The following is a 14,661-nucleotide window of genomic DNA, read 5'->3' as shown; positions in this document are numbered from 1 at the left end:
GATGCTGGTACAACACCAGCTTCGGTGGTGGCTTTTCGATGGAGGTGGAATGCAAGGCGCCCGTGTATTGTGCAATGTCATTGCATGTTAAAGAACTTTAGGTGGTTAAAACTCCCCTGGACCTCTTCATTACTCTTTCTCCTAGCCCACGTGCAGCTTTGGGACATTAAACCCTAAATACCACCAATCAATTGTTTAATTCGGGCGTTCTTTTTAGCCCTCTGCTTTGCTTTTAAACGCTGAGTTTGGCAGACTAACTCAAGTCTTGCTCTGGTTCATTTCTGCTAATTGATAAGCCAACAGTGAAGTAGAAAGCTTGAATTTTATTTTTTTCTCCTCCTTTTCAAGTGAGAGCTGACAGCTTCATGAAGACTTGTAGGTAGTATTTGTTTGACATAGCCAGCCCATGTGGTTAGTAATACATGCTGCAGAGTCAGTTCCTTTAAACAATTAATTTCTCAGAAAGCATTTGCTTCTGTTTTGACTGTCATGAAATTTCATGCCATTGCTTGTTTATTCTTCACTTTTTTTTTTCTTTTTCAAAGTTGTTGCTTCATATTGTTGCCAGATTTTCTTTATCTTGTTGGCTTGTTGCATTCTTTCTTGTACCAGTTGTTGAATTTTTTTTTTGTTTAGATAAGAGAAAAAATGCCTACTTGCTGCATTGGACAGAATAGGCGTGCACTTACTGTTGTTGTGGACCCTGTGATGACTTGGGCTGGCCGTTGTTTCTCCATGTGCAGACAGCAGAGACGGCCATTGACATGGCTCTGAATTGTGAGCGCCTCTCTGTGACCCTGCCCCGGGTGCGATGGGCAGAGTCGGCACTCTCTCTGGCCAACCGCCTGCTGCAGGACTGCGTTGGCCTCATGTCTCGGGAGTTTGACCAGGTGCTTCAGAGCAAGGGCTTCCTCGACCTCGGAAAGGTGCGGGCATCACTGGCTGCCCCTTGCACTTGTTCATCCGTATAAGAATAGCACAAGTTAGCTGGGCACAGAAGCTGTGCCACCTGCTGCCATGGGGCAGAAAATGGCTGCTGTTGGTGGTATAGCTGTCAAGTGAGGGGCGTGTGAATTTGTGTGCGTGCAGTGTTCGCGTTCTTCATTGAAATCTGCACCTTTTGTAGTCTTCTATCTGAGATTTGTCTAGTTTTATCTGTGATTGGCACCCTTTCATTGTAACCTTGCAAAATAAAGAGCAGGCAAAAACAAACATGTGAGTCAAGAGAGGTGGAAGGAAGGACAGGGTTGATGTGGAAATGCCAGCGTGAGGAATAACACAAGTACACACACAAGTAGGGGTGTGCGAAGAGTGGTTTTTTGGTTCGAAGCGAATTCAAAGTGAATAGGATTTTCTTTGAATAATTTCGAAGCGAATAGTTCGAATAGTACTTCTGGCACTAAAAAGAGGCTGAATGACAGCGCGCATTTCTAAACCCATTTATTTTTCCAACACACAAAGCTAGTACATATTGCACTGAGGCTTTATTTAAAGCCGCTCTTCAAAATTTTAAGGAAGCACCTAAAGTGAGTGAAGAACAATTTTTAGTTGCTTAGTTAATCAAAAGTTAAACACATAAAAATACCACCTGCTTTCTAATGAGAAATTAGAGATAAAATACGAAAAATGAGAGTATAACAGAACGGTGCCATTAGTACAGCCAGTAGTTGAAACCACAGGAGTAACTGCACTACACTGCAGCAAGAGCACTAAGAACAATTATAAAAAAAAAACATTCTGCACTTCCGGGTGACAGCTGCCATTAACAGCCCAGCATGCTCCAATCTTAATGTTCTTGTTCAAGGACACAAGCTGGTCTACGTGACGGGTGAGCAGGCTCTCTCTCTGACAGCGCACGATGTTTCCTGCAGCTGAAAACAGCCTTTCGCTGGTAGTCTGCGTTGCTGGACTTGAGAGGCATTTGCGTGCAAGTGGTGCTATGGGTGGGTACAGGTGGCTGCCGTTGGTCCTCCACCATGCCAAAGGGTCTTCACACTGCGGAAGAAGGGGGTTTTTCCAGTACTCTGCGACTTCATTCTTCACTGTATGGCGTGGTCGGCAGCTCTCATCGGAACTAAATTTGCTGAAGGCACACCACACAAAGTCACCCAAAGGTCTTGGAGATGCGCAGCCTCTGCCTGGCAGTTCAGCATGCTGATGCACTAGCACCGTCTCTTCTGCTGCCTCCACAAGGAGACCAAGCGCCCATTTCTTTTCAGCTTCGACAGTGTAGCGTGCATCTTTGTACCTAGGGTCAGCCAGCATGGCCAATGCTGGAAGCTGAGACATCTTGTTGTCCGGAAATCTAGACTTGGTGCTCTTTAGTAGGCTGGATGCAATTCATGCTGCATCATAATCATTCAAATGCTGTGCAAGAACGATGCTTGAGCATTCAGGCAGCAGGATAACTTGAGACTCTAGTTTGGTAGCTGTCCCCAGACAGTTCACTTGTGGCCTGATCAAGCAGTTGCAAGACCTTTACTGATGCTGTTAGTGGCTTCCACTCTTGTGTGGTGAGATTTCCAACCTCATCAAATTCTGAGAGTTCCACAGTAATAGGGGTGCGAAGTCTGGCCATCATGGCATGTTCGCTGTTCCAACATGTCTGCACGTCCTGCACTACTTCAAGACAATCCAAAAGCATGCTTTTCTGAATTTCATTAAGCCGTGCTTGAGCCATGGCACTTCGCTTATACCGACCTACTGTTGCCCTTGCTTTTGCACAAAGCTGTGCAAGCCCTGCCACATTTTTTTGGACATCACTGATGCACAACTGAAGCGTGTGGCCAAAGCACAGCACACCCTGCCATGACTATCGCGCAACCGCCAAAACAAAATTTCTCTCGTTGTCAGTGACTACAAAGGTTGACACCATTCCTTCAGACAAAAGTTCATACTCCTCTATTACAGTTCCGATGAACTTTGCCAAGCTCTCAGCGCTGTAAGCGTCCACCATTTTAGTGCAGGCCAGTATATGTACATGTTGCACAAACGCCTTATTCATCACATGGCAAGTGAAACTTGCATAGCGGTCATTCACTTGCAATGTCCAACTATGCATAGTGATCGAGAAGGACTCCACTCCGCTTCCAAAGACCTCTGTAAGCTTCGTTCGCACCTCTTCTTTTTTTGATGATGACCCCCGAGAAAGTTGTTTGTGACGGCACTGTGTAATTGGGCATGGCGAGTTTCATCATGTCAAGAAAGCCAGGCTCCTCAGTGATGGAGTGCAGGTGCATACCGTGTGTAGTGAATCAGCCGACCGTCTTTGTCATCTGTTGCGCTTTCGGTACAGCCGCCTTCATTTTTCAGCTACTGATGGTTGTTGAACACTCGGCCAGCTCGCCTTTGTCAAGGTGGCAGTGCATTTGCATGCTTGACAGTCGTCCTAGTAGGCCCTAAAGAAATTCGGGTGCCTTTTCAAATGCGTTTAGAATGTTGTCGTCGTCCCTGTTGGTGTCTTCAAAACGGCCTTGCATTTCAAGCAGCGAGCCTCATTGCCGGGGGCAGCTTTCATGAAGTAGCTCCATATTGAATTGCCTTTCATAGACGCATTGACCATGGTGCCAACGATTGAACCAGTGGTCGAATGGGTCAAATGTCGAACACTGAGCCAGGCAGTCACATTTGGTGCACTGACTTGCCACGTGCCTCTGCAGTAAATATGCTGTGGAGTTCCATCGGACTGAATTAGCGATCCGATGAAGGTGGCCAAGTGATGCCCGCGTTCGAATACCTATGGTGTCCTAGCTCGTCGATAATGGCACCACCAGCCAGAATATATAAAGGCTTCGCTGGCAGTAAATTGTGGTTTCTTGGTTTGAAGCTTAGACGATTGTCTGCTGTGTTCTTCCTTCAGTGTGTCTGCCTCGACATGGTGGCAGCGACGTGACTTATGGCAGCAACTAACTTAGTGCGGAGGCTCGAAGACGGCCACGCAGGATCTTCTGCAATAGCGCGTGGACCTCTTTTTTTCTTTAGTTTGTAGCTGGGTTTGCAGTCCGACCTGGCTGTGATTTGCATATTGACTGACCCCTGAGCATTGAAAGCATGATAAAAAAAAAGCCATCTATGCGGCAATACTCAAAACCAAAACCGCATAAAGCAAGTGGGCAAGCGTCCCGGAAACACTATTCGCACGAGACGAATACTTCGAATACTGAAAATTTGGTTTGAAGCGAATATCGAATACTGTGCTATTCGATTGAATCTTCAAAATTGTCGAATATTTGTACACTCCTACACACAAGTGTGCAGAGTGATGTGGCCATGGTGGGCCATATGTCACTGTGTGCTCTGCCGGACACACAACTGGAGGAGGAAAAGGAAAAAAGATGAACACTATTGTAGCTTAAAGTATTATGTGCTTTCAGATCATCTTTTTGGAAGGGCTTTCTCTGGATTGGCTGCGTTAGATTAGATTGCAAGTGAAAGTATTAGATTGCCACAGTATGCCACTTCTTGATCTGGCAGATGCTTTCTTAATAGCTCTTTGATGTTGCCGGCAGGGAACGCCTTCCTGACCTATAAGTTCAGGTGCCCAAAGAAGTTTTTGGAACACGGATGCCATAACAGAAGCTCAATTTAATCACTGCCTGGAGGGATGGCCTGATACTATATAGGGTTACAATCTGCAGCTACCACAGGAAAGTGAAGAGCACATCCTTTAGTTCCAGGCTTCGTGCCTAGAGAGCCAAGCAGTTGAGCATTTTTTTGTTTTTTGTCATGTTCCAAAACCATTTGTGGACACCTGTATATCTTGGCCCGGTGACGTAGTGATTTTTGATTTCCTTGTACCTCTGAGCTGCTTCATGCCTCTCCCCTTTTGGCCAGGTTGACATGGGTCTAATACACAAGGAGACACTGACAGTGGCCCCCGACTTAAGGCAATGGTTTGTTATGCACAACTTCACAGGAAGCAGATTGCTGGCTGGAAAGACCATGTTGAAATTGGTCCTGCACTTCAGGGGGTTGGTACATAATGTACAAAGTTTACCTTCCTGTGTCTCCATGCTGCACCTGCCAGATCTCCCATGTCTCCATACTGGGCCTGGCCTTCAATATGGAAGGTAAACTTTCGTGAGGCTTGTTTCTCTAGTGTTTGGAGGCAACATTGCCTGCTGTGCATCATCTGTCTCACAGCTGCAGTGGGAAAATGTGAATGGACATTGGCACTTTGAAAGCTAGGACATATTTACTGACAGCCGGTGTGTAAAAGGTTGACACCACCTTTAGTTGCAGCAGCAGCAGCTATGCTGTTGTGGGACAAAGTGGTTCAGCCATTGATCTGTGCTCTGACATTGGCGCCACATTGCCTCCCTTGCCCAGGGCCAGAGCTGGAACATCACTGCCCTGGAGGACACCCTGCTGGCAGCAGTGGAAGGGCTGACACCTGATGCGGCCTGTCTGTCGTGCATTGCCTTGGCACGGCTGCTGCCTGAGGATGACAGCCAGCAGGTGCAGTGGACTCAGGTTGGTGCCTTAAACTCTTGGCCGGGGCCTTTGGTAATGTCTTTATATACCATATAAAGGCTTTTTTTCAGATGGGCCAATTTTTGGGGTGCGGCCCATACACACAATGTGCGAAAAAAAAATTGTATGTAAAAACACACCATTCAGGGAGTGAACAGCACTTATTATACATTCAATCATCACTCGCGTAGTCTTCAGACTCCGAGCTGGTGCTGTGCGCATGCTCATCCCACAAGAAGTTGCGCATCATGTCCGCTGTCAATGCATAGCCACTGTTCCACACTTCCGTCACATAGCAGAGCAACTCTTCTTCCAGTTCGGGAAACTTGCACGGCTTGCCTCTGAAAGCGCACTTTTTGCAGCTTGTGTTTTTCAATGCGTCCTTTTGGTTGCACTATCATCGGGCGCACTTCTCAGCCACTAAGCCTTTTTCTGTCCGGAGCGAAACGGCTTGCGTTGTTTCGCAGCTTGTCTTTCGCTTTCACAATCGTTGTCAACGTACTTTTGGTGATCCCATATTTCAATGCCACGGAAGTCTTCTTCACTCCAGCCTCAACTTCTTCTATGGCTGCCAATTTTTCTTTTACAGAGATCGTCCGATACTTCCCTCGCGGAGACTTGGTGCTACCGACACGGGCAACCGACGAGGGAAAGAAAAGCACGGGCGGTCACGTGACTCGGAATCGGCCGATGCTACTCGCGTCACTTTCGCACCCTTTTTTTTTTCTCCTGCTCTTTGTTTTTATGTCAGTGGCCGCAGTTTTGAGCGTTTTGACAAGCGCAGGTGGACAGTTGTTTTTTTTCCACAAGTTTTTAGGGTTATGTGTTGTTTTATTTTGAATTTCCTCCATTGAACTGGCTAGCAAGCCACAGAAATTTGAGCAGCAATGCGCCCTTCGGGAGGTTTTTGTTTCGTTTTTAACGTTTGTTTGTTAGGCTCTTCTTTGCTTTTTTCTCTTTTTAATGTCATAGTGCGCTTATTTTCACATTTTCCACTGTTGAAGTGATATAAGAACAGATTTTTCACCAGTGGCGGCAACGATAGCCGACAATTTTCCGGTATGGACAAGCAAAAAGTACAAATTAACCGAATTGCGGTGTTTGAATTAAGTGGCCTTAAATACATTGAAAACATGGCGAACCAACCAAAAATTTGATTTTTGTTTGAATTAACCGAAAGTACGAATTATCAGAGTTTGAATTATCGCGAGTCTACTGTAGTTGCAGCCGTGGCAGACTTGCGATGTGAGCAGGTGTGTCCACGTGTAATCACGTAGAGTAAAAAAAAAATGAGTAGGCAGACTTGCCAACAGACATAAGGGAAACAAAAAGTCATGAGTAATTGAGTGCATATGCTGCACCTGTGGATTTGGGGCTATGAAGGTTGCGGTGGAGTAACATGATCAGTGTGTTTTGTAGTATAATGTCGTTGAGTACAGCGGTTGGTTGTGGTGCTGCCACAGTGGCTCAGTGGGTTTGACACTTGGCTGCTGATTCCAAGATTGCGGGCTGTGAAAAAAAAAACTGGTCACAGTTCGGTAATGTGCACACTGAGCTGCTTTACGGGGGGAATGCATACAAAGCGTTGTGTACCTACATGCTCTCGAACCTTAATGCAAGAAAAGGTTCATGAGCATACATTTTTTTTCCCTAGTGATGACGTCATAGTGATGCAATAATTTTGTTACTGCTACTCTTCTTCTAGCACTTCTACTACACTTCTACTAGCAGTTCCTGCATTTAGCTGTTGTGTGTTTCATAAGCCAGGGCTCACTGCGTTACCTCCTGTGGGGGACGCACTATGGGTAATTTATGCTGATGTCACACATTCAGGTGACTAAGTAGTAATCACCGGGCAGGTACTAACAACATAGTAAGCAAGAACCACCACGCAGGTGGTAATCAGGTTGTAAGCTTGGGGCTGGGGTGGGGGGTGTAGCCCATGAAGGAAGACACACCCTACACTCCTCAGCGTGGCAACGTTTTAAGATGCAAAACCAAGTGAAACAAAACGAAGCATATCAATAAAAGCAGCTCGAACTACCACGCTGCTTTGACTTTGCCTAGCCGAGGAAATGACTGCCATTTTTAATGCGAAAGCATTTCTTGGCTCATGACGCAGTGTTCTGTGCGTCAAGTGTGTGAACAGAAAGTGCGCACTCCTAGTAGGAGGGCAACATGGGAGGCATGATCCGTATGGGTGCTTGTGGCAGGCAGAGCTACTTGCCAATGCATTGGAGCTTCGCTTAACTGCTGCACCACTGCACTGGCAGTGGCATGAGCTCTCACCGGCGTCTGTGAACGTCCAGTAGAGAATGTCTAATTCTGCATATAGTATGGGGATTGGCCCATGGAGGAGCTCTGAATGGTGTGCGGTTTGGTGGCCACTGCGAACTAAATTGCACAAACGCACCAACAGAAACAGCAGTAGTGCACATTGCTTTTGCATTTCTCCACTAAAGCAGACTTCAGTGGCCCTGGTATACTCTTTTGATTATGAGATTGAATGTTCTCAAGCAAGTCAGGGCTTTGAAGTACGCGGTATTGGAGGGCTCCGAATTAATTTAGGACATCGGGGATTCTTTAATATCATTCACATCCCATAGCAGACGGACGTTTTTACACTTCGCTTCCATTGAAATACAATCACAGTGGCCGGGGTCGAACTGCCGACCTTGGAATCGGCGGCCGAACGTTAGTCACTGAAATGTCATGCTTGGTAGACTGATGCTGCGCTTTGCATCAACTGGTTTCTATGCATTGCCACTAAGTTTTCCTCAAAAGGATTTGCAGTAGCTTTGCTCTGGTGCCAACAAAATTCTTTACTTATTTCTGATTTGCAAGATAAGTTGTTGAATGAAAATGTGCTTTATCGCTTTTTTTTCCAAATGTTGCATTCTTCTGGGGAAGAAAACAAAGAATTGCCTTTTTCCTAGCTTTCAAAATTTCTTGAGATTTGACATCTCTTCTACGAACTCATGTTTTTTGTAGTACAAAAAAACGGTCAGCTACTGCTTCCAAAAAATTGATGTAGAGAAAACTAGTGCTCAAATGCATTTGGGCAGAAGACTCATTTGCTGTGTCACGAAGGCTGTGCTTGTGCCAAGATTAAACTGTCAGCACCATAACTTTTGGTTTTCTTTCGTGTGTGAATCAAAGTTTTCAGGCCCAAGTGCACCTCCAGAAATGAGGTTGTGTTAGTATTTTGTGTGGTCAGAGTGGTTGTTTGAACTGCACATTTGTCAGTTCCTTGCCTTATATTCAGTTGATGCCATTATAAAGTAAAATCACTGCTTTGTATGTGTTGGGGCCTTGTTGTAAAGCACTTTTATATTTTTTTTCAGTTTTGCAGCGACTTTCACAAACTGACAAAGGTCAACCCTTCAGCAACCATAGCAGAAGGGATCGACAAAATTGTAAAATTAGCACATATGCAGCTGATTGCTTGTGAAGCAAGCATTATGGAATCTCTCCGAAGTGCTGGAGAAATGGCACCAGAGAGGCTGCGAACGCGACGTGAGTAGTGTTACAAAGGCTTTATTGGTATATTTAATACGTACACTGTGTAGCAAATTATTTTTGCAGGGTTTCATCTTATAGGCATAGCAGTAGAGTTCATCCATGTTTAAAGGTTTGGTTCTTTCGATGTTTGCAACTCGTGTCTGGTCCTGAATGGAAAGAATTTGATGGCATGTTGCTTGGTGTACGGAACAGAAATAAACTGTTGTAATATAGCAGAGTTACATGTGTAAATAAGGAACGTTTTGCACTGTGTCAAGCACTAGACAATATCTGAAGACCCGTTGGAATGGCCTTCATGATGCAGCAGACATAAATAATATACTGTTAACCTAGCAGCAATGTTCCATTACTTGTGGGCACAGGTTACAGGACAAATCACTTTCTAAACAGCCGTTGTCACATAATTAGGAAACTTTAGGAAGATACTAAAAAAATGCATTGAAGCGTTCCCTATACAGTAGACTCGCGATAATTCAAACTGATAATTCGTACTTTCGGTTAATTCAAACAAAAATCAAATTTTTGGTTGGTTCGCCATGTTTTCAATGTATTTAAGGCCACTTAATTCAAACACCGCAATTCGGTTAATTTGTACTTTTTGCTTGTCCATACCGGAAAATTGTCGGCTATCGTTGCCGCCACTGGTGAAAAATCTCAGTTCTTATATCACTTCAACAGTGGAAAATGTGAAAATAAGCGCACTATGACATTAAAAAGAGAAAAAAGCAAAGAAGAGCCTAACAAACAAACGTTAAAAACGAAACAAAAACCTCCCGAAGGGCGCATTGCTGCTCAAATTTCTGTGGCTTGCTAGCCAGTTCAATGGAGGAAATTCGAAATAAAACAACACATAACCCTCAAAACTTGTGGAAAAAAAACAACTGTCCACCTGCGCTTGTCAAAACGCTCAAAACTGCGGCCACTGATATAAAAACAAAGAGCAGGAGAAAAAAAAACAAAAAAGGGTGCGAAAGTGACGCGAGTAGCATCGGCCGATTCCGAATCACTTGACCGCCCGTGCTTTTCTTTCCCTTGTCGGTTGCCCGCGTCGGTAGCACCATGTCTCCGCGAGGGAAGTATCGGACGCTCTCTGTAAAAGAAAAATTGGCAGCCACAGAAGAAGTTGAGGCTGGAGTGAAGAAGACTTCCGTGGCATTGAAATATGGGATCACCAAAAGTACGTTGACAACGATTGTGAAAGCGAAAGACAAGCTGCGAAACAACGCAAGCCGTTTCGCTCCGGACAGAAAAAGGCTTAGGGAGGCGGCGCATCCGGAGCTTGAGAAGGCGGTTCTCCTTTGGCTTAAGCACGCTCGGAGCTGTAATCTACCTGTAAGTGGACCGATCCTGCGAGAGAAGGCCGAACAACTGTCTCTGCGCTTTGGAATTGAAGATTTCAAGTGTAGTGACGGATGGGTGTCGCGATTCAAGGAGCGACATGGCCTCACTTTCAAAACAGTAAGTGGGGAAGCGGCAGCGGTCAATGAGGCGGTTACTACCGACTGGCAGCAGACGCGTCTTCAGAGCCTACTTCTTGAATACTCCCCAGCTGACATTTATAATGCTGACGAAATGGGACTTTTCTTCAAGTGCCTGCCTCAGCAAACATTGTGTCGCAAGGGGGAGCGTTGCACCGGCGGAAAGTAGAGTTACTGTATATGCTACCAAAGGTAGCAGAGTTGCGCGTCTGTTTGATAAACGGCGCTCGCGACTCCATTGGTAGAGCGCCATCACGTGGTGTCCAAGCAACCGTGTACTGCGGAGAAGACGGCGCTCGATGGGCAAAATCGTTCACTTTCGGTTCTGAACCGGTTTTACCGGTGTCGAGTGCTCCCCGCCGCCTCTCTTCCCGATTCGAGACGCCCTGCAGCCTTTCTTCTCCCTGTGAGAGCCTCCTCGGTACGGTGCATGTTTTGCCCATCCGGCCAGAAACACGTGCGCTGATGACGTAGGCCGGCCGCCGCTGCAGCGAACTGGACTGACAGCCGGCCAAGTTCGAAGCGGATCCGCTATCCAACGGCTGTTTACGTTCGCTGCTGTGGGGGTGTCTAGCGTGCGTAGCTCACGCCTTTTGTTTGTTTTTTTTTCTAAAAGTTGCATTGAGGTTTCTTTACCGAAAACAGGGTGGACTTGCGGCTCTGCGCTTTTTCGTGTACACTGTTGAAACGCTAAAATAGAGCTCTGCGTTGCGTATTTATCCCTGTTGGCATATAACCTGAATGGCAAACCATTTTTAATCGAGGGAAACATGTTTAGGCATCTGATTGTTTACTTCAGATGGTAACGTTCATCCAGTTTCGAGTGAACTGTATTTTGGATTTTTATACTGTCCTTTCTATAGTTCCGGCTCATAACTTTTTGCAGGGTTTCATATAGTAAAGGAGACTATAAACAGGTTTTTTAACGCAGGTCCGGTGAATAAATGTTGCCGCACAGATGAATGAATGCTGCATTTGCACGGTGTATTTAGAATACTGAGTCTGCCCTTAGGTTATCAGGTAAATAGTTCGGGGAAGGTGACTGTGGGAATCGCCTGCTGCCGCAGCTCACGGCGCGCGCTAGAGCACCGTTTTTTCTTGGCTACATTTGTTTACTGGGTTACGCAGTCAGCTTTTTAGAGGCTTTTTGTTTGCGATCAATCGAAAAAGTGCTTTAAAAACCTCGGAAAAGCGCCCACGGTCGATCGGTGATGCGCTAGGCATGTCGCCTGCAGAAACGGAGTGCGGCTTCGCCGCATAACTTCGGTTGCTTGGCAGGCAAGATGGCGGACCTACGCGCAACTCTGCTGCGGAAAGCTGAGCAAGGAGCGACTCACTGTCATGGTTTGTGCCAATATGGATGGTAGCCACAAGCCTGAACTTTTCGTTGTGGGCAAATCAAAATGTCCGAGGTGCTTCAAAGGCGTCCGAACTCTACCTGTTTCCTATGCAGCAAATACACGTGCGTGGATGACGCAATCTTTGTTTGAAGATTGGCTGCGGAAACTTGACGTGCTATTCCAGCGCGATAAAAGAAAAGTGCTGATAATTCTTGATAATTGTCCCGCTCACGGTGACGTGGAGGGGCTGGAGGCAATTCGTCTTGAATTCCTCCCTCCAAACACAACTGCTGTCCTCCAGCCCCTGGATCAAGGGGTAATCAAATGTCTTAAGACAAACTACAGGAAGCTACTCCTTAAGAGGATGCTAATATGCATGGACAGTTCCATGTCGTACAGCTTAACACTGCTGTCTTCTGTGGGAATGCTATCTGACGCATGGAGTGCAGTAACGTCAGCAACGATACGGAACTGCTTCCAGCATGCCTTCCGCATACCAGGCCACAGCAGTGATACTTTGCCTGACTGCGCTCGAAATGAAGACTGCCTCCAAATGGACAGCGAGGATGCAAGGCTAGTGCTTTCTGCACTCCAAGCACACAACGTAGCTACTGACCTCGGTGAATTTGCGGCTGCTGACGATAACCTCTGCGTGTGCAGGGAAGACACTCTGGATGACTTGGTAGCTGAGGTGCTGCCAGCACACTACAGCAGTGAAAGTGAAGAGGAATCAGAAGAGCAATCCTCTGTGACAGCAGCACAGGCCTTCCACCACATTGCTGAGGTCCGCAAATTTCTCACTGCAGCAGAAAATGCTCAAAAAGAACTGGCTGCTCTTACTGGAGTAGAGAACTTTGTTCTTAATGTACATGCAAAGAAGAAGCAATCAACAATTCATGATTTCTTCAAACCGTCTAGTCAGCCATAGATTGCCAATAAACTTGTTCTGGATCCTTCACCTCTGCTGTTTTCATTGTGTAATTAAAGTAGAAATGCTTAAAATATGATTTAAGTGGATAATTAATTATAATGTGCACTGTAATCTTGATCAGAGTCATATATATGAGAACTTCCAATAATTCAAATTTTCTGATAATTCAAACAAAATCCTGGGGTCCCTTCGAGTTTGAATTAATGAAAGTCTGCTATAAATGTTTTGCTTTTACAGACATCCTAACAGTTGCGGTTTTGCGGATACTGTCTGCAAATGTGAAAGAAGTGAACGGGCTCTCAGCTTTGTTTGTGCGAGAGGAGGTAAGTTTCTTGATTTTGTGCTGCTATAATGCATGTGTAGAACTAATGGGCTTTACTGAAAGCATTGGTTTAAGACGTTGCTGAGCTTTACTGTGATGCAATGAACAGAGGAAGCTTAATATCAATGTAGTTACTTCAGTGAAATGGTGTAATTTTGGTTAGCAAATGTATTATAAATAAATAAAGGTAATGAAGTTGTCATCTAATAATTGTGAGTGCTGCTGGTTGGGGTCCAAAAATTAATGTTGCACATAAACCAAAATTGCATGTGTAAATGTAAGAGAAGCTTAACATTCTTTGTATTGTACTGAAAAAATGTATAACGTACAAATAACTTTACGAAGGGGGTGACTTAAGCATGGAGAGATGGGATTGAATTAATCTCTTGTGGCCTGTTTCTAACAATGAAATATTTCTTGCCATCACAGGACTTGAGTGTTCCTGCAACGCCTTGCATAGTTTTCACCGGACGGCACATTGAAGAGGCGGAATTTCTTCATATCAAGGTGGATAGGGAAAAACTGTTTGTGATTAAAAAACGCAGAGGAGGGGCTGGCGGCTGTTCTGTCGGCCTACTGGCTCTTTAATGTTCAATACGACCGGAAGTTATTCAACACGCTTGTAGTGTTAGAGCGCCTTTTTCTTGGCCTCACACTGAGCACACCAAGGGTGGTGGCAACAAAATTCCTCAATAAAGTCGCAAAAAGTGTGTAATTAATAGGGCCCGGAAATTTAGGCATTAAAGATCCTCGAAATAGGCAGGCATCTAGGCTCTAAAAAATATTGCAATAGGTGCTATAAAGCAAAAATAGGCGCTTTGAATAATACTTTTTTATTTATTAGTACAGGATTTGTCAGTCAAGCACGGAGCGTACGCTGTCCTCAATTGAATCACGCGACAATAAAGCACATTCTCAGATTTTCAACTTGAAGCTCCTTCGGTTTTCGCTAAGCATAGCTTTGTTGTTTAAAAAACTACTTTCAACGTCACATGAAGTTAGTGGGGTGAACCTAAAACATAAGAGTTCACAGGGACTCAGGCGTTCAGGTGATGTGGCCGTATCGTCTCCACCTAGACGGTCTCTGATTTGCGAAATTGTTTCCAGGTCTCTGTTTTTATCTACCAGTTGTTGCATCTTCGTAGAATAGTAGCGCCTTTTCCTTCCAGTTTTCGAAGTGCTGCCTGTACTTCTTCGACTGCCTTCAATGATTCATCTACTGAGAATCCGGCCTTTTCCAACGTTGTCATCCTTTCTGTAAACGTTTAGAAGTTTGCAGTGATGTATGTGAGGTCACTTTCCACGCTCGCCTCCTGGAACATAGGTGTTGTTTTAATCACACGCGCAGCGTCATCCTTGATTTCCTAAAAGACAGATCAGACCACTTAAGAGTGCAGTGTCTATTATACTGCTGCGTCTATCCATGTTCCCCTTTGAGTCAAAACAGGCTTTGGTGGCAGAGGAATGTCAGGTGCTGTGGCGCTAAAAACAGCAATTGTTTTGTGCTAGATACTAACTTATCTACTTGGGGAAAAGAGAGTCGGACACATTTGGCCACACGATGCAATTCATAGACATCGCAGGTCAGGTGAACCA

General features: G+C 45.3%; 1 protein-coding gene across 3 annotated transcripts in view; it reads left to right on the top strand.

The window, feature by feature from the left end:
• LOC149357496 (uncharacterized) overlaps positions 1-9,494 on the top strand; it is a 49,258-nt gene extending 39,764 nt beyond the window's left edge. For all 3 annotated transcript variants that reach the window (XM_089584763.1, XM_089584761.1, XM_089584762.1), the window contains 3 exons: positions 744-926; positions 5,329-5,472; positions 8,817-9,494. In XM_089584763.1, the coding sequence (XP_089440889.1) occupies positions 744-926; positions 5,329-5,472; positions 8,817-8,996 (507 nt within the window). In that variant the 3' untranslated portion in view covers positions 8,997-9,494. The remainder of the gene's footprint in view (positions 1-743; positions 927-5,328; positions 5,473-8,816) is intronic.
• The last annotated feature ends 5,167 nt before the right edge of the window (positions 9,495-14,661 follow it).

Source organism: Amblyomma mixtum, chromosome 3 (genome assembly GCF_055824585.1).
Source record: "Amblyomma mixtum isolate Tamu chromosome 3, ASM5582458v1, whole genome shotgun sequence".
Classification (NCBI taxonomy): Eukaryota; Metazoa; Arthropoda; class Arachnida; order Ixodida; family Ixodidae; genus Amblyomma; species Amblyomma mixtum.
This window is presented reverse-complemented; position numbering and strand designations above follow the sequence as displayed.